This window comes from Schistocerca gregaria, chromosome 6 (genome assembly GCF_023897955.1).
Source record: "Schistocerca gregaria isolate iqSchGreg1 chromosome 6, iqSchGreg1.2, whole genome shotgun sequence".
Classification (NCBI taxonomy): domain Eukaryota; kingdom Metazoa; phylum Arthropoda; class Insecta; order Orthoptera; family Acrididae; genus Schistocerca; species Schistocerca gregaria.
Window position 1 is genome coordinate 12,376,939 of NC_064925.1, and position 25,340 is coordinate 12,402,278.

General features: G+C 43.1%; 1 protein-coding gene across 1 annotated transcript in view; it reads left to right on the top strand.

Moving 5' to 3' along the window:
* LOC126278604 (uncharacterized) overlaps positions 1–22,239 on the top strand; it is a 1,236,374-nt gene extending 1,214,135 nt beyond the window's left edge. Inside the window, exon 6 of the mRNA XM_049978841.1 lies at positions 21,672–22,239. Coding sequence (XP_049834798.1) covers positions 21,672–21,781 — 110 coding nt within the window. The 3' untranslated portion in view covers positions 21,782–22,239. The remainder of the gene's footprint in view (positions 1–21,671) is intronic.
* The last annotated feature ends 3,101 nt before the right edge of the window (positions 22,240–25,340 follow it).

Genomic DNA, 25,340 nt, shown 5'->3' on the forward strand with positions numbered 1-25,340 from the left:
AAGCAGAATGTTAGAACACACCGGGAGTGCGTTTATGAACATTAGTCTCGGATGAGCCTACCATATTGTTCATGATGCACTGATGTTCAAGGAAGGGTTCCAGGACATTTGACATCAGAAATGAAATGATGGCGCATCAATCTGTGCAGGGATACATGAAGTTCGTCTGGATTCCCCTCTCCCCGTATTCCCGAGGTGTAGTATCTTCGGATCATGATATTTATAACCAACTGAAAGAAGCTGTTATTAACTCAAGTTTTGCTGTCGGTGACGAAGTCCAGGCAGTTGTGCGTACATGGCTACATGGCTACGCAGACTCCTCTAAGAATTCTTTTCACGTAGAATTGAAAAGCTTATCCAGCGCCATTATAAGGATACAGAACATGAGAGAGATTACGTTGAAAAATAATTAAGTGTTTTATTCCGTTCTCCTAACAAACTCTTAAAAAAATGACCCTTGTAGTTGTCGCCCAGCACAGCATCGAGTATCACAGTAAAATGAAGCATAATGAGACCATTATCGTGGTGCAAACTATACCGTGGCCCTTCTTTGTTCAAGTCCACTAATATACTTCAGACGTTGATTTGCAAATTCCCTTCGTCAAGTAGACGTTTCACTACACCGCATTGTAGTTGCTGATCTAGATTATCATAGTCAGTGGCGGTTTCTCGATGCACTTCTCCCTTTCTTATGTAGTTGGTGGTGGTTCAGGAGACTGGAAAGATCACAAGACGATTGCCTCTATAAACTGAAGCACTTTATGCAGAGGCTTGTCTACAGGTAGCGAGTCTTTCACTCTCATCCCCTAGCATGCTCTGAGGAAGGGATTGGGAACACACATTCCTCTGCCCAAGGAAACGCAAAATTTCTCGAACAAGCCCTTTTAGCGAGATAAGACACCTCAAAGAAGGTATACCTTCTCTCAAGGAGTGTGAATGCTGGCTTCGATGCCTCGGAGTAATTTCCAGTTTAAACTTCCAGAATACAGCCTCCTGATTGGCTCACGCTGTCATTTTTTGCAGTGCACGCGCTTCTGCACTGTGCATACATGCAGAGCTTTTCATTTCTCTATTTCAGAGTCATGTCATGGAATGGGGGATCTCTCTTGACTCGTTGCCTGGTCCGAGCGAGTGGCTGCTGTTTAATGTGGTACAAAAGATAGGACATAGTTTAACCCTGGTATGCATTTCCCATTCGTCGGAACTCACAATCTTCACGCTCAGAGGGCAGCGTTTTCCATTCCGGCAGCAAATCACCCGAGTTTCAGACGGCTTTTGGAGAACAAACTTATTTTCAGATTGTCGTAGAGTAAGACTTGGCTTTAGGTCTTCATCCAGTGATGACTTTCCCTTTGACCTTGGATAGATGAGATGACTGTTGAGAAGAACACCACTACTGCAGGCTAGATGTCTGTACATAAGCACTCAGTACAAGCTACCTTCTAGCCGTTGATGACGCCAGCCCGATTATGTACACACTTACCGGTTTGTAAGGTAGTACGTCGTTGCACCCGCTGAAGCAGTTTAGAAACGAATGTAACTCGCTCCCTCAGGAGGCGAGTCCACGATCCTAAGGTCTCGTATTCAGCTTGTTGCTCTGATAGCTTATTTTGGTAAGTTGTTGACGCCTGTCTTTCCTTGTACTTTCCTACACGTAATTAACAGTTTACACAGTCAATGGCTGTTTCCGCGAGCTATTAACGTAATTGCTTGTTTTATCCTCTCTACCCCTTCTGTCCCAAGGTAACAGTTTGAGAGGCATTTCCTTGTCAGATTATTAACGGTTACTTTTTAGGATGTCAGTTCAAAGTCAATAAATCTATGGTGTGGTACCCATCCGTTATTAATTTTCAGTTAAATAAGAATTTTTCCCAAGCACGACAGTATTCTATTTTGCACGATCACTTGCGGTGGGCCGGGTGCTGTGACCGAGCGGTTCAAGGCACTTCAGTCAAGAGCCGCGCTGCTGCTACGGTCGCAGGTTAGAATCATGCCTCGGGCATGGATGTGTGTGATGTTCTAGGTTATTTAGCTTTAAGTAGTTCTAAGACTAGCGGACTGATGACCTCGGATGTTAAGTCGTATAGTGCCTAGAGACATTTGATTTGGACTTCGATTCTGCAACTAAAGATATTGACTGGAAAACACACTACTTTATATTAATGGTGGCCGGTTTGGGTCTGACTAGTAGATAATCTAGAGATACAGTGCTGTACGCTGCAGTTCGTCACCAAAATTCATTCAGTGTGCCAATGGAGATCACAGTGTTCCGAGACCCACCGTGTAGTACAGCAGAATATGTAGAGAGTGTATCGAAACAGAGATGTCGGAAACGCAAATACACAGTGTCCAGCCAGGATAGCTGGGTACGACAGCACACCGCTTGCGGGAATCGGGAAGGCTCGTCGGCAGATTTACGACGGTGAGTGGTGTACTGGCCAGTGGTATTTAGGTGGTTTTCCACATCCCACTATGTGAATAGGTGGCTGGAACCCACGTCCGAAGTCAGCTATAAGAATCGGAAACTCTTCGAAATCGTTCTCACCTATTCACACGGAGACAGTTAATGGACTTCCACTCGGTCACCGTCTATCACTAACACTACCGTGAAGGTACAGGACAAGGCCAGTAAAAAGATGGAGGAGGAGAAAGAGAAGGAAACTGTTAGAAACAGGGACAGGGCTTTTAGTTTAAAGAGGTGATGTCCGGAACTCGGTTTATTAATAACCCACCGGCCATAACATCCACCTGAGCTGGTAAACGATAAGAGAAAAGCAAGACATGAAATACAAAATATAATCAAAAGGTGTGACGTGAGTCGGGAGTCGAACTCGTCTATCAATAGCGAGGCAGGACCAACAGTAGTTTACAGTAGTCCACAGTACGTTGGACTGCAGGCAACGGGTATACACAAGAAACACCAGAACAGCACTTGAAGTAGATGACTGGGTCCGTCGATGAAATGTGCGTCAAATGGAAACGACATGTCAGATGAACACGCTGGAGCGCACCGTTAAACTTTCGTTATTTGTTATCCCACATTGAGACGCAGATTTTAACAGCCAGCAGTGTTATGAACGGCCAGAAAGTTCTTTTACCCGTGCAGTTATTTAATTGTAACTCTAATAACACAGTCAATTTTCAGAAACGTACTTATATGCTCCAAAACTATCAAATGGTTCAAATGGCTCTGAGCACTATGAGACTTAACAGCTGAGGACATCAGTCCACTGGAACTTAGAACTGCTTAAACCTAACTAACTTAAGGACATCACACAGATCCAAGCCCGAAGCAGGATTCGAACCTGCGACCGTAGCGGACGCCCTGTTCCTGACAAGCGCTTGAACCGCTCGGCCACACCGACCACACCGACCGGCTCAAAACTATCTCTACGCCAAATGTCCTACTTAACCGAAGTAGCAGTTGCATTTTCCACTTTATGTGGGGTTGCATTGTGCGCCCTTTCATTTGAAGTTCTGTAGCATGCTTGTCCGTCGACTTGCATGGTGGACACATCATGGATCCTCTAACTTCAGCATACGTTTACCATTCGGTTGATGGCCAGCCGGAGGGGTACGGTGGGAGGGGGGCATCCAAAATACTGCCGAGGCGAAAAGCTTTCTTCTCCCGCGTGATGAACATGTGACGACTCGGCGTCTGCCTACCGAGACGTTCACGCCATTGTTCATCACCTGTGTCACATTTTTGTTGTTGTGTTTCTAACCATGGACCCACACACCTGTCACTAAGAGCTGTTCCAAAGTTAAGTGGCTCGTATCTACCATTGCTCTCTGCCAAAAACGGAAAGCCGAACAATGCATTGTTCATTGAACGGACTTCTTTGTGTATACAGGGTGGTCAATTGATCGCGACCGGGCCAAATATCTCACGAAATAATTGTCAAACGAAAAAAACTACAAAGAACGAAACTTGTCTAGTTTGAAGAGGGAAACCAGATGGCGCTATGGTTGGCCCAGTAGATGGCACTGCCATAGGTCAAACGGATATCAAGTGAGTTTTTTAAAAATAGGGACCCCCATTTTTTATTACATATTCGTGTAGTACGTAAGGAAATATGAATGTTTTTGTTGGACCACGTTTTTCGCTTTGTGATAGATGGCGCTGTAATAGTCAAAAACTTATGGCTCACAATTTTAGACGGACGGTTGGTAACAGGTAGGTTTTTTAAATTAAAATACAGAACGCAAGCATGTCTGACCATTTTGTTTCGGTTGTTCCAATGTGATACATGTACCTTAGTGAACTTATCATTTCTGAGAACGCATTCTGTTACAGCGTGATTACCTGTAAATATCACATTAATGCAATAAATTCTCAAAATGATGTCCGTTAACCTCAGTGCATTTGGCAATACGTGTAACGACATTCCTCTCAACAACGAGTACTTCACCTTCCATAATGTTCTACATGCATTGACAATGCGCTGACGCACGTTGTCAGGCGTTGTCGGTGGACCACGATAGCAAATATCCTTCAACTTTCCCCACAGAAAGAAATCCGGGGACGTCAGATCCGGTGAACGTGCGACGACCAATCCACCTGTCATGAAATATGCTATTCAATACCCCTTCAACCGCACGCGATGTGCCGGACATCCATCATGTTGGAAGCACATCGTCATTCTGTCATGCAGTGAAACATCTTGTAGTTGGGTTGTTTCGGGGTGGAGATCAGACAGCGAGGTCTTCGGTCTCATCGGATTAGGGAACGACAGGGAAGTAAATCGGCCGTGTCCTTTCAAAGGAACATTTGCCTGGAACGATTTAGGAAAATCACGGAAAACCTAAATCAGGATGGCCGGACGAAAACCTTGTAGTAACATCAGTAGAACACTACGTAGGAAATCAGCATACTTTTCACCATTTAGATTGCCATCGATAAAATGGGGGCCAAATATCCTTCCTCCCTTAATGCTGCACCATACAGCAACACGATATAGACCTTTTCCGCAAATGGTAAACGGTCCATTTTAACACGGCTAATGTATCACGAAGCAAATACCGTCCGCACCGCCATCTGCCTCAGAGCGAAAAAAGTGGTCCAACTAAAACATTCATATTTCTTTACGTACTACAAGAATATGTGATAAGAAAAGGGGGTTCCTATTTAAAAGACGGTGACCTATGGCAGCGCCATCTTGCGGGCCAACTATAGCGCCATCTGGTTTCCCCCTTCAAGCTAGACAAGTCTCGTTCTTTGTAGTTTTTTTCGTCTTATTTCGTGAGATATTTGGCCCGGTCGCGTTCAATGGACCACCCTGTATACAATAAATCGGCGAGTGAAAAATTTATACTAAGAATGGGGATCGAACCTCTCTTGCTTGCTAGGCAGGTGCGTTAACAGCAAGCCACATTGGCATCGCGTTTCGTACAACCGCACGGACACCGTGATACGTCTCTCACCTAGACTGATATCCTCACTGTCATCTCAGTCTACAATAATTTCGCCTTACACTCGAACAGAACTAGTGAGACTCTCCATGTTCTGGAGCAACACCTCAGCAGCAAATGGAGGATCCAACATGAAGCCCAGGTGCGGGTACTTATACAAATGAAATGACACAGGTTGAGAGACTGCACTGGTCTCATACAGGTATGATTTTAAGTACTAAATTGCCTGAAAACGCGAGAGAAATTTTTTACCAAGGCCGTGAATCGAACCCAGACCGAGGAGGGAGGCGTGCCAGGTAATCCGTGCAGTTGCGTGAATCGCTGTGCCAACGTGACTTTGTAGCTAACGCTCCTGCATAGTAAACAGGGATTCGGGTTCGATTCCCGGCCTGTGTACAAATTTTCAGTGGCGCCTTTAATCTATACAGGGTGGTCCATTGATCGTGACGGGCCAAATATCTCACGAAATAAGCGTCAAACGAAAAAACTATAAAGAACGAAACTCGTCTAGCTTGAAGGGGGAAACCAAATGGCGCTATGGTTGGCCCACTAGATGGCGCTGCCATAGGTCAAACGGATATCAACTGCGTTTTTTATATAGGAACCCCATTTTTATTACATATTCGTGTAGTACGTAAAGAAATATGGATGTTTCAGTTGGACCACGTTTTTCGATTTGTGATAGATGGTGCTGTAATAGTCACAAACGTATAAGTACGTGGTATCACGTAACATTCCGCCAGTACGGACGGTATTTGCTTCGTGATACAGTGCCCGTGTTAAAATGGACCGTTTACCAATTGCGGTTGATGTATGGCTATTGTGATCAAAATGCCCAGCGGACGTGTGCTATGTACGTTGCTCGGTGTCCTGGACGATATCATCCAAGTGCCTGGATTATTCTCCAGATAGTTACGTATTTCAGGAAAGAGGAAGTGTTCAGCCACATGTGAAACGTCAGCCACGACCTCCAACAAATGATGGTGCCCAAGTATGTGTTTTAGCTGCTGTCGCAGCTAATCCGCAAATCAGTAGAAGACAATTTGTGCGAGATTCGGGAATTTCAAAAACGTCGGTGTTGAGAATGCTACATCAACATCGATTGTACCCGTACAATATTTACAGGGTGTTTCTAAAATGGCCGGTATATTAAAAACGGCAGTAAAAACTAAACGAGCAGCGATAGAAATACACCGTTTGTTGCAATATTCTTGGGACAACAGTACATTTTCAGGCGGACAAACTTTCGAAATTACAGTAGTTACAATTTTCAACAACAGATGGCGCTGCAAGTGATGTGAAAGATATAGAAGACAATGCAGTCTGTGGGTGTTGTTCACAACGTGAAGTGTGTTGTGGACAACATGGTTTATTCCTTAGAACAGAGGATTTTTCTGGTGTTGGAATTCCACCGCCTTGAACACAGTGTTGTTGTAACAAGACGAAGTTTTCAATGGAGGTTTAATGTAACCAAAGGACCGAAAAGCGATACAATACAGGATCTGTTTGAAAAATTTAAACGGACTGGGAACGTGTCGGATGAACGTGCTGGAAAGGTAGGGCGACCGGGTACGGCAACCACAGAGGGCATCGCGCAGCTAGTGCAGCACGTGATCCAACAGCGGCCTCGGGTTTCCGTTCGCCGTGTTGCAGCTGCGGTGCAAATGACGCCAACGTCCACGTATCGTCTCATGCGCCAGAGTTTACACCTCTATCCATACAAAATTCAAACGCGGCAACCCCTCAGCGCCGCTGCCATTGCTGCACCAGAGACATTCGCTAACGATATAGTGCACAGGATTGATGACGGCGATATGCATGTGGGCAGCATTTGTTTTACTGACGAAGCTTATTTTTACCTGGACGGTTCGTCAATAAACAGAACTGGCGCATATGGGGAACCGAAAAGCCCCATGTTGCAGTCCCATCGTACCTGCATTCTCAAAAAGTACTGGTCAAGGCCGCCATTTCTTCCAAAGGAATCATTGGCCTGTTTTTCAGATCCGAAACGATTATGGCATCACACTATCTGGACATTCTTCGTGAATTTGTGGTGGTACAAACTGCCTTAGACGACACTGCGAACAATTCGTGGTTTATGCAAGATGGTGCCCGGCCACATCGCACGGCCGGCGTCTTTAATTTCCTGAATGAATATTTCGATGATCGTGTGATTGCTTTGGGCTATCCGAAACATACATGAGGCGGCGTGGATTGGCCTCCCTATTCGCCAGACATGAACCCCTGTGACTTTTTTCTGTGGGGACACTTGTAAGACCAGGTGTACCGCCAGAATCCAGAAACAATTGAACAACTGAAGCCGTACATCTCATCTGCATGTGAAGCCATTCCGCCAGACACGTTGTCAAAGGTTTCGGGTAATTTCATTCAGAGACTACGCCATATTATTGCTACGCATGGTAGATATGTGGAAAATATCGTACTATAGTGTTTCCCAGACCGCAGCGCCATCTGTTGTTGACAATTGTAACTACTGTAATTTCGAAAGTTTGTCTGCCTGAAAATGTACTGTTGTCCCAAGCATATTGCAACAGACGGTGTATTTCTATCGCTGCTCGTTTAGTTTGTATTGCCGTTTCAAATATACCGGTCATTTTTGAAACACCCTCTATATGCACTAGGAATTGCATAGCGACGACTTTGAACGTCGTGTACAGTTCTGCCACTGGACACAAGAGAAATTGGGGGACGATGCCACATTTTTTGCACGCGCTCTATTTAGCGACGAAGCGTCAACCACCAACAGCGGTAATGTAAACCGGCATAATATGCACTATTGGCAACGGAAAATCCACGATGGCTGCGTACAAGTGGAACATCAGCGACCTTGGCGGGTTAACGTATGATGCAGCATTATGGTTCAAATGGCTCTGACCACTATGCGCCTTAACTACTGAGGTCATCAGTCGCCTAGAACTTAGAACTAATTAAACCTAACTAACCTAAGGACATCACACACATCCATGCCCGAGGCAGGATTGTAACCTGCGACCGGAGCGGTCGCTCGGCTCCCGACTGAAGCGCCTAGAACCGCACGGCCACTCCGGCCGGCGCAGCATTATGGGAGGAAGTATAATTTGCCCACAGTTTATCGGTAGCGATCTAAATGGTGCAATGTATGCTGATTTCCTACGTAATGTTCTACCAATGTTACCACAAGATGTTTCACCGCATGACAGAATGGCGATGTACTTCCAACATGATGGATGTCCGGCACATAGCTCGCGTGCGGTTGAAGCGGTACTGAATACCATATGTCATGACAGGTGGATTGGTCGTCGAAGCACCATACTGTGGTCCGCACGTTCACCAGTTCTGACGTCCCCGGATTTCTTTCTGCGGGGAATGTTGAAGGATATTTTACTGTCTTGATCCACCGACAACGCCTGAGAACATGATCAGCGCATTGTCAATGCATGTGCGAATATTACGGAAGGTGAAGTACTCGCTGTTGAGAGGAATGTCGTTACACATATTTCCAAATGCATTGAGGGTGACGGATATCATTCTGAGCATTTATTGCACTAATGTGGTATTTACAGGTAATCACGCTGTTACAGCATGCGTTCTCAGAAATGATGAGTTCACAAAGGTACATGTATCACACTGGAACAACCGAAATAAAACGTTCAAACATACTTACGTTCTGTATTTTAATTTAAAAAATCTACCTTTTGCCAACCGTTCAACTAAAATTGTGAGCGCTGGCTGTGGTGGTCTAGCGGTTCTAGGCGCTTAGTCCGGAACCACGCGACTGCTACGGTCGCAGGTTCAAATCTTGCCTCGGGCATGGATGTGTGTGATGTCCTTAGGTTAGTTAGGTTTAAATAGTTCTAAGTTCTAGGGGACTGATGACCACAGATGTTAAGTCCCATAGTGCTCAGAGCCATTTGAACCAAAATTGTGATCCATATGTTTGTGAATATTACAGCGCCACCTACCACAAAGCGAAAAATGTGGTCCAACTAAAACATTCATATTTCCTTACGTACTACACGAATATGTAATAAAAATGGGGGTTCCTATTTTTAAAAAAAGCACTTGATATCCGTTTGACCTATGGCATCTGGTTTCCCTCTTCAATCTAGAGAAGTTTCGTTCTTTGAAGTTTTTTCGTTTGACGCTTATTTTGTGAGATATTTGACCTGGTCACGATCACTGGACCTACCCTGTATACATGAAATCATATCTGTACGAGACCAGTAAAGTCTCTGAAATTGTGTCATTTGATTTGTATAAGCACTCCTGGCAGTTACGCGGTAAGCATATTAGCTGGTTGATTTTGAGAAGGGGACCAAACAGCGATGTCATCGGTCCCATCGGATTAGGGAAGCATAGGGAAGGAAATCGGGCGTGCCCTGACAAAGGATTCATCCAGGTCTTTGTCTGACGCGACTTAGGGATATCATGGAAAACCTAAATCAGGATGGCTGGACGCGGGCTTTAATAGTCGTCCTCCCAAATGCGAGTCCAGTGTGCTACCCACTATGCCTCCTAGCTCGGCGGTAAGCACGTTGCTATGTAAGTGAGCACTGTTTCCATAGCAGTGACATCACGGTAGGAGATTCGTATCTTCAGAATCTTACCATTTTACCATATGACACAAATGTACGCGTAGTTCACGTGTAAAGAGACTTTCTGGCCAGACTTTGTATTAACAACTAAAATTGTATTCCAGTACCAGAGGGCCCAACTATGTCTGCAAGGGAAAAGTACCTTAACGAGTAACAGGATTAAAAAAATTTCATCTGTAGAGAAGCTAGTGCATTTCATATCGCTGACACGTTAGGGGTCCTATCGTGCTGTCCGTGTACTGTGCGTGATTTATGGACGCTGCAGAGGGACATGGAGGACAGTGGGTCCCCAGAGGGCAGAGAGCGCGCACGCCTGATTGATGCCGCTCCCGACACGCACGTATGATCGCGGTGCGACAACCTGTAAAATTGCTAATTATTTGCAGGCGGCGTGGCGCTGCGGTCGCTGCGTGCGGTCGCCACATGGGTGTGCGTCGCTCTGGCGGGCGTTGCGTGTGGCGTGCAGAGCGATTGCGAGAGAGAGCGGCAGGGCGTGGTGCTCTGTCTGCCCGTGCGAAACACCGGCTGCGATGTCCGCCGCCCAGGCAGCGTTAAACCACCTGCTATGTGCTGAGCAAAGGAGAAAGTTCCACATATTCCTATATAACCGACCAAGAAGGAGTTTTGCGACACAAACGAAAGTTTGTAGGCGGGTTTCTCCATCTGAAAGGCGTGGTCAAATTTCGTACCTGTCGCACGAGAGTAGCAATAGTAGTGACTCTATGAGGTCGCAAATCAGGCTTGCTTTAAACACACGCTGTAACGGTGGTGAGCGTTAGTTACGTTTGTGAATGAACGTGGTTACGTGGCTGTTGGTCAAGAATGCCCTTAAGGCGTCAAAGATACCATTATCAACCCCCCACTGAGTTAAAAGAAGTCGTGCAATAGGACTACGAGGAGCAGGGCAGAAATGCAGCCATTGTATGTGACTGATGGGAGCAGCAGTTGGCACCACAGTGGCACAACAAACTGTTACAGGCAGGTTACTTCAAGGACAGCTCTGACCCAGGCGCCCCCTGTAGCGTGCGTTCCACCACAAGCCACAGCCATTTCCGATGTCAGTGATGTCAAGCGAGGACTCACAGGAGGGCAGTGCGGAGGTCTGTTGTGTTTTCTGATGACAGCTGGTTCTGCCTCGGTGCCAGTGATGGCCGTGTATTGGTTAGGAAGTGGCCAATTGAGCGCCTGAAACCAATCAGTCTACGTGCTAGACACACTGGTCCTACATCTACGTCTACATCTACGGGATGTATTCACAATAAAGTGCCTGGAACAGGGTTCAATGAACCACCTTCAAGCGGTCTCTCTACCGCTCCACTCTCTAACGGAGCGCGGGAAAAGCGAGCACTTAATTTTTTCTCTGCGAGACCTGATTTCTCTCGTTTTACTCCCTATGTAGGTGGGTGCCAATAGAATGCTCTTACAATCGGAGGAGAAAACTGGTGATTGCAATTTCATGAGCAGATACCGTCGCAACGAAACACGCCTTTGTTTCAATGATTGCCACTCCAGTTCACGTATCATGTTTCTGGCACTTATCTCCCATAGCCGCGCGGGGTAGCAGTAGGCCTTCAGCGGTTCGACCGGCTCTCCCCATCGGAGGCTCGAGTCCTCCCTCGGGAATGGGTGTGTGCGTTGTCTGTAGCGTAAGTTGGTTTAAGATAGATTTAGTGTGTAAGCCTAGGGACCGATGACCTCAGCAGCTTGGTCCCATAGGAACTTACCACCAATTCCCTATGTCCCCCACTTAGCGATAACACAAAACGATCTGCCCTTTCTTGAACTTTTTCGATGTCATCCGTCAGTCTCACTTGATGCGGATTCCACACTGCACAGCAATACTCCAGGATAGGGCGGACAAGCGTGGTATAAGCAGTCTCTTTAGCAGACCTGTTGCACCTTCTGATCTAATCTAAATCATTTTGCAATGCGTTTGGGTCATCTGATGACTTTACAAGACGGTAAATGACAGCATTATCTGTAAACAATCTAAGACAGCTACTAGAATTGTCTCCTAAGTCGTTAATATAGATCAGGAACAATAGAGGGCCTATAACACTTCCTTGGGAAAAGTCGGATATTACTTCTCTTTTACTTTATGACTTTATGTCTATTACAACGAACTGTTACCTTTCTGACAGGGAATCACAAATCTAGTCGCACAACTGAGGCGATGTTCCATAGGCACGTAGTTTGGTTAAAAGACGCTTGAGAGGAACGGAGTCGAAAGCCTTCTGGAAATCTAAAAATATGGAATCAATTTGACATCCCCTGTCGATAGCACTCATTACTTCATATCAGTATAAAGAGCTACTTGTGTTTCACAAGAACGATATTTTCTGAATCAGTGCTGACTACGTGTCCATAAATCGTGTTTTTCGAGGTAATTCCTAATGTTCGAATACAGTATAAGTTCCAAAATCTTACTGCAAATTGACGTTAGTGATATGGGCCTGTTATTCAGAGGATTACTCCTACTTTCCTTTTTTGGTGTTGGTGTGACTTGAGAAATTTTCCAGTCTTTAGGTATGGATCTTTCTAGGAGCGAGCGGTTGCACAGTTTCAGTAGTTTCGTATGACGTTTTGTGCCTGCCGCCGGCTTTAAACGTATAATTTTTCCAGCATATCGAGGGTAGATTGAAGTCACCACCGACTATAGCTGTGTGAGGGGGGTTCCTATTTGAAATGAGACTCAAGATTTCTTTGAACTGTTCAGCAACTATATGTTCTAAGTCGGAGGTCGGTAAAACGATCCAATTAATAGGTTAGTGCGATTGCCAAGTATAAACTCTGTCCATACTGTTTCGCTGGAACTGTCTGCTTGAACTTCACTACGAGGTGAACTACTACTAACAGCAATAAATACTCCACCACCGACCGTATTAAGTCTATCTCAACAGTATTATGTCGTTTGAAAAAAATTCTTCTGAATTTATTTCCGGCTTTAGCCAGCTTTCCGTACCTATAACTATTTGAGCTTCAGTGCTTTCTGTTAGGGCTTGGACCTCTGCTTCTTTCTCAGCACGACAATTTACAACTACAATACCAATTGTTGCTACAACTACATCACTGTGTTGTACTTGCCCCCTTTTAGGCGAATGACCTTTCTGTGGTTTCCTGAGACCCTTTACTTTTAAAACACTTTTTGTTTTACGCCAAGTACTTAATTTCCATCTGTGATGACCATCTTCAGGATCTAAACACGAAGAATTGTGCAATAACCGAAAATAACTGGAATGGCAAATAGATCTCGCATATGCGACAACACTTCATCCGACTACAACTTCCTTTCACGAAACGTCTCGACTGAAACTTTTATATCTTATCTTGAAAACTGTCGAGCCAATTGACAAATATAGGTAAGATTTCGACATTGTGGAGCTGTTTCATGAAATAGCTGCTTTCAAATTCCAGGAGAAACAGCTCGAGAAAATCATTGACATGACTTCCCATTAGGACATTTTGCTAGTTAAGAGAAGCTTGTCTGTAGAATAAGACACAGTTGCTGATATTCACTTCCACGAGACAAGTAAACCAGTTTGCTTCGTTCACTTCTACGACATAATAACATGCTTCCTTCACTCGAAGTTATCGCTCTTTTTCCTTTTAATTCCAATAGTTTTGCAGGAGCAAATAAAATATATTTGGTTTGTTATACGTCATTCAAAAGCAATGTATAGTAAGTCACCTAAACAATGAGATATGTCTTTCGTTAAGCATCCTTTTTATTTAGAAACTTTATGGAGTTAGTCATTTATTTACTGGATTGGTGTACTTAATATCTTGTGCATAATATTTTTCATATATTTCATGTATGTAATGCAGGGTCTCCATAAGTAAGTATCTAGTTTTGAAATGCTGCAGACAGAGAATTACTGTTCCGAACGACGTCAGATTTCAACAGCATATTGTTGACGCGAGGGAAACGTCATGTAACCAAAAAACCTGAACGAAAATTTGACCAGTAGATAGTACTGTAAGCGTCAGGATATCCACACAAACAGATGCGCGGCACGCGGCTGTTGCTCAGCTTGCTCCCGAGAGGTCCAAAATGTCTATCTCTAAGCAGGATCGCTGGTAAAGCTCTTTTACAGGACGCTGTATGTGTGCCAGTATCTATGCAGAAGTTCCGGAAACGGAAACCAATGAAAAAGTCACTGATGCGATGCCTGCTAAGAGTCTGGAGAAAACGAGTACAAAATTGGAGGTTGCAATGTGACAGAGGGATGAAAGAAGTTGACCCGACTTTTGTGGCCCCAGTATTGCAGGAGGGCCGAGCGAAGTTGTGGAAACATGCAGTGCACAGCAAATTACTATCCACTCAAATTCACCCATGTTCACGAGTTGCCTCCGGTTGATCTGCGAGCAAGACGAAGGTTTGCTCTGGAATTTCATTTGGGCATCGAAGGAAATAACGAATGTCCATGTAACTTTCTGTAAACGGACGGAGCCCGTTTCCATGGACATGATAATACACAGAATTGCAGGATATGGGCAACGCAAACTCTGCACCCACTCAAAGGGTACCACTTCATTCTACCAAAGCGATTATGTGGTGCGGGTTGACGGTTTCGCTATGCCGGGGACTTTTTTCTTTCGAGGGCGTGAGTAGGGCGGATCCTGCACATCAGTGGTGAAGGCTGTGAGAATCTGTTGTGCGGACCCTCCAACAACTTCGATGTGTGGGTAGGATAATTTTATGCAAGATCAGTCAACAGTTCGCTACATCCTGGTCGTTCGATCAGCTGATCTTAATCAGTGCGACTTCTGGCTTTGGGGTTGAATTAAAGATGTGTTCAGTGCTCTAATTGAGAACATAGCTGAAGCGAAAGAACGCATTGCGCAACGTATTTTGAACGTCATCCCTGGGACACTTTTATGTCTTTTGGAACGTTCTATTTCTCGATTTCAACTTTTGGCAGAGACGGATTACAGCAAATTGAACATGTTTTGCACCAGTCTCACAAAAATTAGAAACCAAGGGCATTTTGCTTTTTACGCGGTTTTTAGCGCCAGGACACTTAAAAATCGACGTAATTTTGATTTTTATCTGGTTTTGGACTCAGGGCAGTAAAAATAGATTTTCCCATCTGATGTGGAACGATCTTGAGCTTCCCTAACTAGTAGTGCCACAACTCTTGACTCCCGGTGTACAGTCGTGTGCATTGAACAGTGTGGGTGGTGTATCGTACGACTCAAACCAAATCATCGTATCGTGATTTATCTGTCATTTATAGCCGACACCCTTTACGGTAAGACGCTATCAGCGCCATCTATTGGTTAATTTTCTTTCTATGATGTTTCCCCCTGCGTCAGTAATATGCAGCTCAAATTTGACGTCATTTTCAGTTGCGCCTCTATTTCTGCAGAGATTTGAAACTTGAACTTTATTTATAGATTAATGTTGCTTCCTACAGAATCAGGAAACTTCTAAGCGGCGGGGGTGGTGGGTGAGAGTGCGGCTACAGGGAGTGAAAATAAAAACAGGCATGAAAAATGTTTCACGCACTCCGAGATATGCACCCCGTTCACAGCATCTTTACGCAGGGCAGATGATGTAAGTAGGTTGACTATGGTACATGAAACACTTTCCGTGCCTGTTTTATTTTTCCAAACCCGTATTGTCAATAGCTTGTTTCAGACAGACTCCTCTTATTTCATAATTCCTGACACGTGCTTAGTATGCTATTTCTGTGAATATAAATATAAATATCCAAAGGTAACTAGTCACAAGAAATACTTTACGAAACGTTTTGGAGACTTTGCTGGATGATAAGATGGCACTTCCAATTGGTAGTCCTCAAACTGATCTTTACAGGGTAGCCCTTTTCTATTTTCATCATACATATTGTAGTTGAAGCACAAGCAGTGGACATAAGATTTTCGAAATCAATACGAAGCACTTCTCAAAACATTCGAAAAAATAAGCTTTGACATTTTCAGATGCTTAATCACTGGAACAAAGAGCATCGCTCCAGTACACAGAAAAGGCCATAATTAAGGAAGTAACGTTACAATATCGTAATCACTAAGTCGCTGTTTCGACTCCCGATAGAAGCGGTTCCTTTTACATTTCGTTGGAATCAACGTTTATTATAAAAATGGCATTTATACAAACGAGTACTTATCTCTTTCTATATTTAATGACTAATTTTACCTAAAAAATGGTTTTTAAAATGAATTACACTTATGTACAAAATTGGTAGACAGCCAACAGAAAAATGAACACTTTTTAATTTCTGTAGGTTACGAAAAATACATAGATGGTGAAGCTGGAAGACAACACAAGACAAATCCTGGATTGCCAGAACAAGTTGTAGCAATAGTGGTGGTAGTAGTAGTAGTAACAGAAGAAGAAGAAGAAGAAAAAGAAGAAACATATTAAAAAACAAACGATGTTTCAAAAAATATTCAATTTATAATGAATACCGTTTTTTTTATAAAATTAGCAATTAAAACTGAAAAAAAATCATATCGATAAAAAAGTTACGTTGCACGTCAGAGTCGGTTAAATAACATTTCCATGTGATAATAAATACTGTAGCTCCCCCCCCCTCGCGCCCCCCCCCCCCCCCCCCCCCCCCCCGTGAACCATGGACTTTGCCGTTGGTGGGAAGGGTTGCGTGCCTCAGCGACACAGATGGCCGTTGGTTCAAATGGCTCTCAGAACTATGGGACTTAACGTCTGACGTCATCAGTCCCCTAGAACTTAGAACTACTTAAACCTAACTAACCTAAGGACATGACAAACATCCATGCCCGAGGCAGGATTCGAACCTGTGACCGTAGCTGTCGCGGTTCCAGACTGTAGCGCATAAAACCGCTCGGCCAACCCGGCCGACAGATGGCCGTACCATAGGTGCAACCACAACGTAGGGGTACCTGTTGAGAGGCCAGACAAACGTGTGGTTCCTGAAGAGGGGCAGCAGCCTTTTCAGTAGTTGCAGGGGCAACAGTCTGGATGATTGGCTGAACTAACCTTGTAACACTAACCAAAGAGTCCTTGCTGTGCTGGTACTGCGGACGGCTGAAAGCAAGGGGAAACAACAGCCATAATTTTTCCCGAGGGCATGCAGCTTTACTGTATGGTTACATGACGATGGCATCCTCTTGGGTAAAATATTCCGTAGTTAAAATAGTCCCCCATTCGGGTCTCCGGGTGGGGACTACTCAGGAGGACGTAATTCTTAGGAGAAAGAACACTGGCGTTCTACGGATCGGAGCGTGGAATGTCAGATCCCTTAATGGGGCAGGTAGGGGAATGGTTTCAGATATATAATGGTAAGACAGAGATTTCGGAAGCAGGTTTTCAATTGAAAGACATTTCCACGGGCAGATGTGGACTCTGATCGCAATCTATTGATTATGAAATGTAGATTAAAACTGAAGGAACAGCAAAAAGGTAGGGATTTAAGGAGATGTGACCAGGATAAACTGATAGAACGAGAGGTGGTTGAGAGTGTCAGGGGGAGCATTAGGGAACGATTGACAAGAATGGGGTAAAGAAATACAGTACATGAAAAATGGATACCTTTGAGAGATGAAATAGTGAAGGCAGCAGGGCATCAAGTAGGTAAAAAGACGAGAGCAAGTAGAAACCCTTGGGTAACTGAAAAAATATTGAATTTAATTGATGAAAGGAGAAAATATAAAAATGCAGTACATGAAGCAGGTAAAAAGGAATACAAACGTCTCAAGAATGAGATTGACAGGAAGTACAAAATGGCTAAGCAGGGATGGGTAGAGGACAAATGTAAGGATGTAAATGCATATATAACTAGGGATAAGATAGATACTCCTTACCGAAAAATTAAAGAGGCCTTTGGAGAAAAGAGAACCACTTGTATCAACATCAAGAGCTCAGATGCAAACCCAGTTCTAAGCAAAGAATCGAAAGCAGAAAGGTGGAAGGTGTATATACATGTTCTTAAGGACAATATTATGGAAATGGAACAGAATGTAGATGAAGATGAAATGGGAGATATGATACTGCGTGAAGAGTTTGACAGAGCACTCAACGATGTAAGCCGAAACAAGGCTATGGGAGTAGACAACATTCGATTAGAACTACTGAGAGCCTTAGTAGAGCCAGTTCTGACAAAACTCTACCATCTGGTGAGCATTATATATAAGACAGGCGAAATATCCTCAGATTTCAATAAGAATATAATAATTCCAATCCCAAAGAAAGCAGGTATTGACAGATGTGAAAATTACAGAACTATCAGTTTAATATGTCACGGCTGCAAAATACTAACACGAATTCTTTATAGATGAATGGAAAAACTGGTAGAAGCCGACCTCGGGGAAGATCAGTTTGGATTCCGTAGAAACACTGGACACGTGAGGCTTACGACTTACCTTAGAAGAAAGATTAAGGAAAGGCAAACCTACGTTTCTAGCATTTGTAGACTTAGAGAAAGCTTTTGACAATGTTGACTGGAATACTCTCTTTCAAATTCTAAAGGTGACAGGGGTAAAATACAGGGAGCGAAAGGCTATTTACAATTTGTACAGAAACCAGATGGCAGTTATAAGAGCCGAGGGACATGAAAGGGAGGCAGTGGTTGGGAAGGGAGTGAGACAGGGTTGTAACCTCTCCCCGATGTTGTTGAATCTGTATATTGAGCAAGCAGTAAAGGAAACAAAAGAAAAATCCGGAGTAGCAAATAAAATCCATGGGGAGAAAGAAAAACTTCGAGGTTCGCGATGACATTGTAATTCCTTCAGAGACAGCACAAGACCTGGAAGAGCAGTTGGACAGAATGGACAGAGTCCACAAAGATAATGGAATGTAGTAGAAATAAATCAGGTGATGCTGATTGAATTAGATTAAGAAGTGAAACACTTAAAGTAGCAGATGAATTTTGCTATTTGAGAAACAAGATAACTGATGATGGTCGAAGTAGAGGGGATATAAAATTCAGACTGGCGTTGGCAAGGAAAGCATTTCTGAAGAAGAGAAATTTGGTAACATCGGGCATGGATTTAAATGTCAGGAAGTCGTTTCTATATGTATTTGTGTGGAGTGTTGCCATGTATGGAAGTGAAACATGGACGATAAAATATTTTAGACCACACAAGCTTTCGAAATGTGGTGCTACAGAAGAGTGCTGTAGATTAGATGGGTAGACCACATAACTAATGAACACGTATAGAATTGGGGAGACGTTTGTGGCCCTACTTGACTAGAAGAAGGGATCGGTTGGTAGGACATGTTTTGAGGCATCAAGGGATCACCAATTTAGTATTGGAGGCAGCGTGGAGGGTAAAAACCGTAGAGGCAGATCAAGAGAGGAATGCACAGGGTAGTGTAGCATGGAGAGCTGCATCAAACCAATCTCTGGACTGAAGACCACAACAACAACAATAAATTCTGAACTCAAATAAAACTCTTTACCTCTTCATTATAAGAATAAAAAGTTATACGCTCACCTATTGGCGCTTCTAATAACTGTATTGGAAATTTTTGTACTAAATTTTTAAACTAAATTTTAAGAGTGTTTTTGGACATTGCATTCTACTCTTTCAGGAAATTAATGTCCATGCACTGACGCTGAAGTCCTCTGTCAGACGCCTTGCCTCTGGGAAACCAATATTCCCGACATATTTAGAGACTCTTATGATTTTGACTGAAAACCTGTTTTCATGGGTGTGATATCACTGCAAAACAAAACGTAAAGTGAAAAAAATTGTGAAATTGCTGTCCTACACTGCTACAATTAGACCACCAAAACGATCGTTTTCTTATGAGCTTTACGCGTTCCTACCTCCCGTATGAGGGTACTTGACGCAACCAGGAACAGTGACGAATGTGATTGCTTCTGTGCTTCACGTGTTACGGTACGCGGACCTCCAAATCTTTGAGCACGATACATTTAACAGTAAACGTTTTTACGACAGTGTGCTCCTGCTGTGCGTCTTTTCAGGATTGCATTCCGACATGATTTCATTTTCGTGGAGGACAACGGGCGAACTCGCCGAACAGCGGAGATGAAGGAGCTATTGGATCTAGATTATATTCTGCTAATGGACTGATCTGCCCATTCCGCCAACTTAAACCCCAACTTACTGGTGGAGGAAAGAAACGACCTCTCTGCAGACAGTGTGGCCAGCATGGGAGCAGAGCGTGCATTGCCTCACGTGCTGGTCACACACCCTACGAAGAGCCATGTCCCACCTTTTATGATGTCCTGGGGACCATGATAAATAGCGTGACTACTAAGCAATTATTGTCCGGCATTAAAAATATAGCTTTTCGTCTCCTTGCGTATTTCGTTGTTGTTTTTTGTACGGTATTGTAGCAGTTCGTTCTATGTAGGGTCCAAGTCTCGCCGAGGGAGTGATACCAGTGCACTTGCAAAAGCAAGTCCGCGGAAATCCGGAAAAAAACAGGAAAGACCTTTATTGTATCATCAACCACTTCGCCCAGTTGACGCACTGAATCCGCGAGTTACAACATGAACACACAGATTCTCTCTCCTCCCCTCTCCGCCCTTTCCCCCCTCTCTCACTCTTTTTCGCAAACACACTCACACACACACACACACACACACACACACACACACACACACACACAGGTAGATGGGGTCAGATTTTCTGCTGGCACTGGCACGATGACAATAAAATAATATACTGTACCTGTCTACCTCACACTTTCACATTTATCGGTAGTAAAAATAAATCATCCCTCGATAACGAATGAGGCTGGAATATCGCACACGACTGATACTGTGCTGAATCGCAGATTTTTTTTTAAATGTAAGATGTTGAGGAGTGCAATTTGATAAAATAATGTTGCAATGTCATAGTATTACATATTCAATCAAAATAATATCTAAGTAATATTGTATAATAGCCATTATCTAGGATGTGTGTGTTCATTGTCTTTCAAGTTTTTTTCCAAGTATCTGTTTTTATTCTCGAGCAACTTAATATAAATCACATACTGACGTGGAGGTCTGGCTCTAAATCATTGGACAGTGATGGGGTTTCTGGTTTTGTCACAAAAGTAATTTTCTTTTAAGGGAATCTTATATGTGACTGACAGGAATCCTGGTGACGAAGTCGGTAATATTTGTGTATTCAGCCTTTGTCAAGCAGCAGTCAGGATTCATATCTAAATATATTCCAGTCTTTGCTCATTGGTTCCCTCTCTTCGTAATTTAATGTATTTTAACCAGCTGAGGGCATTCTTAAGAGATTTATCGGCTTCGACTATTATAAGTTCTCAATTCTAATCTGTGAGGAAAACAGTTCTGTGATCAGGAAACAAAATTTTACTTGTCCAAGTTCGTCCAGAGCATCACAGAATATCATTTCTGCTCCCGCTCAAGTTTGTAACTGGTTCCAGATATTATTGTTGCGTGGAATAATTATTTATTGTCTTTATTTTGGTATCAATTCGAAATAATTGTCTTTGATGACGTTGGTTTGTTACGCTCGATTTTGGAACTCTGAGGGTTCGCTGATCAGGCGCTTAGGATATTAACACAATATCAGTACAGTCATTTGTATAACAATTAATGTGATAAATACAGATTACGAATTATATGAAGATAACATGTTATAATCAATTTCAACATCTATCACCCGTTGTTACCTGATCCAGATCAGAGTTATCTTGAGATTTTCATCGTTCCCTCTGCGTTTGTCTTCTTTCAGTTACGGCTTCGAACCGCACCGCCACTGCTGCTGCGACGTCTTCTCGTGCTGACGTCACAACTTCCCTGCTCGTGGTGGCTGCCACAGTCTACGTCGGGTTTTTCAGGTAGCCACCGGCGGCAGCACCGGCGCCCACCAGGCAGTGAAGCCGCACGGGCTTCACGTGAGCCACGGAGAAGAATGCTGAAATGTGCAAAGATGGGAGGGAGTAATTTGTACCTAATGAAATGGACACTTTTTATGGAATCAGCGATGTGTATGATGAAAAAGAAACTTGTATACTGTGCTTTAAAATTGTTTTAGTTTTAGAGGTCATTATGTATGTAGCACATTGATGTATGTAGATCCCAGTAACTCCTTAAATCTATGATATAGGCATTGTGTAAATTAGTTGTTACACAAGCAATTCGCTATGCGTTATTACCTTTAGAGTTTGATGTTCTAAAATGTGATGCCAAGTTTATAAGATGTACGAAATAAAACAATTATAGCTTCAGTTATAACGTAATCTTAAACTGATGTTTGTACAAGTAAATGAATATTGAATTAAGGGGTAACACCAGTATTGATTAATTAATTTTTTTGGTCTATTACTTTTCTTAACAACAACTGAGTTCTTTTAAAGATAATGAGCAACATTGTGACACCCAGAAAATCTTTTGAGGTAAAATGCACCAAACAGTGACATACACATTTCGAAACCTTTCTCGAGAAAGTTATATTTAAAGATAAAAATAAATATGTTCAACATTTCGGGGCCCTGTCAGCAACTCTAAAAATATTAATTTTAATTTTAATAACCAACAGCCTCAGTTGCACCGTTTACCTACAATTTACCTAGGTTTCAATAACTACCGTTTGTCCATAGTGGACATCGTCAAGCTAAAACTACAAATCCATAAATTATCGTCAGACTGTAAAAACCTATCTGGCACTGCCTCGGCCCCACTTCGAGACCGTGATGCGGCAGCCACGAATGCTGCACGGGAACTGAAGAAGGTTGTGTTATCCCGACTGAAAAGTAGGTAAATTCTAGGTAAACTGTGCAACTGATGCTGTTGGTTATTAAAATTAAAATGAAAGATAAACATTCATTACGTAATCACAGAGAAACCATTCAGAAAGCTAAATTTAAGAATTATAAGGCAAGAAATTCTCCAAGATAACGGTAGTTCAGAACATAACTCAACAAATATGTGCAAATGATTTTACACTGTAATATACACGGTATTTCTCTGAATTATTGAAGAAGAACGTACAGTTTCTGGGATGATTTTTAAAAAAATTATATTAACGATGGCGTAAGATACATTTATTACCTTTAATTTGGGAACAATAGTTCAGAAATGAATCAGTCGAAACTGAAACCTAGATCAATCTTTCTAAACTGAACTCACATCATTCGATCTAACCAGCCGTGAAACAGGACCACCTTTTCTTCTGTCTTGTCCATCTCCTCACGGAACGCCGAAGCTTTTACAGGTAACAAGCACGGAGTAGAGGGGCTCAATCAACTTCCAATCACGACTTGGTGAGCATACACTGGCATAGTTAAATGCGAAGCGAACAAGTTCGGGCCAGTTAACCAGTGCTGAATATGTATTCTCAAATGTATTATGAAATCTGTGTTAACTGTATTGAATATTCTAACCGTGTTCCCTCAGTGGCCCATACATGACGGTTGTCATTAATTTGATTTCCGCCCGTGGGGAAATAACCATTTGCCGAAAAAGTTGATAGGCAGACAGAGATCATCGTTCTTACTGTGTTTCAGTTCTGTCTCAGCACGAGGAAAGGTCCGAAGTCAGCTGGGAGTAATGACTCCACGCCTGGTGAATGACACTGCTGTAGCTTACTACGAAGTGATGAGCCCACAACCGCTCTCGTACTGACTGGACGCTTGTCGTCTATACGAATAAGCACTTCAGGTACAGGTATTCTACTACTGCACCGTTAGTAAAAGGGTCAGCAGATGCATGGACATTAATGTTTGATAAAAAAAGTATCTTGAAGAAAAAGGGTGATCAAATGAAGTCAGTCTGTTAATGACTGAGAAATGCATTCGTGTGAGAGGGGATCCAAAAGCAAACATAACTGATTCTCCCTCCAGTTGTGCTGTCCGGCCAAGAAGACAGTCACTATGCAGTTTATTTCTACATAGATATCTACACAGGGGAGAAAGTATACAGCAAATACTATCTTTCGAAAGTGACAAAAGACATAAGAAAGATTAAAGTATCTAAATCACACATTTTACACACAAGTCGGCCACAATATAATGTATATAGGACAAACGAAGTATTACCGAACCAGCATTAACTGATGTAGCAGGAATAATCGCTTAACCTGTATATAAAGAGCGTTCCTCTTCAGACATGCACTTGGCATGGTAAAGAGCAAGACGTGTAACTACAGGGTTCACTGTAACAAGAATTCACTTAGGAATCGCAAAAGAAATGAAATAACTAAATAAGAAATTCATGAACGCGGTGTTGAGGGAAATAAAAAATTACTCGGATGTTTCTCGAAATCACACAAGGTCACATCAACCACGATCTTTCCAGCCATGTTAAAGTCAGACACCAGAGCTAGACCTGCCTCCAGGAAACGGGAGATGAAAAACCTAGCATCCATAACTTCATGGTGTCCTAAGAAAAAAAGTGAATCTAGCGTTGGCCAATCGCAACCCATGGCTGTTTGTTAGCATAGAAGGGAATAGGTAATTTTCGTTTTTTATCCTCCTGCCTTCTGTGTAATCCGGAAAAAGTGTGTGACAAAATTGTCAGTGACCAGACAGAGCCCTTCGTTCGTTATTAGCCTATGAAACGAGAAGATATCGCTTTTCGATTTACCTCACCCTCTTCCCTCTCTCTTCGCACCATTCTGAAATATCCGCCCAGAACAAAAGGACACCAGAAGAGTGCACTGTAAATTTAAACCTGCAGCAAGCGTGTCTGGCATCGAGATGTCACCGCGTTTTTACGTGGGCACTGCTCTTCCATTGGAAAGCTGCTCGGTTCGGTTCTCTCTAATGGAAATGATCTTGTTGGACTCGTCACGTGACAGCCATGTGGAAAAACGGTGCCATGAAGCTACCCGCTATCGTCACATTTATTGTGTGGAACGTGCCTATCATAGTCTGTGATGAATAATGGCCCGGAAGACACAAGCGAAAACTGGCCAGGCGGAAATCACACGAGATGGACATATTATCACTTTAATAAAATCTGAATTGCTCGGTCCTTGCTATGTTAAGTGGGGCTGTACTGGCTGTACTGAAACGGTGGGGTAAAGGCGCTTGCTGCTCTTTGGACCACAGTTACTTGTGCTGTATTATCTCATTGTTCGTACCCTGAAATCGTCAGCGATAATTCGTTTTAAACGGAGCTAACGATTGATCTACTTCTTACGGGTCAGCCAGAAAATAGACGCAAACATTTTGTTCCTGCCACCGTTGGTAAAGAAAAATATGCAGTGGGATTTGTCACTAAAATCTGCAATAGTGAGGCAGACCCAAGTACTTTTACATTTACTTTGTTATGTGGGCAGGATACGAATGCAGCCCTGACGCAACTCAATATTACTTGTTTCTTAGCAATTAACCATAATTTCATACAGTCACTCAATTATGCCATGTTCTGATGCATAAAATCATATCATAAACATGAA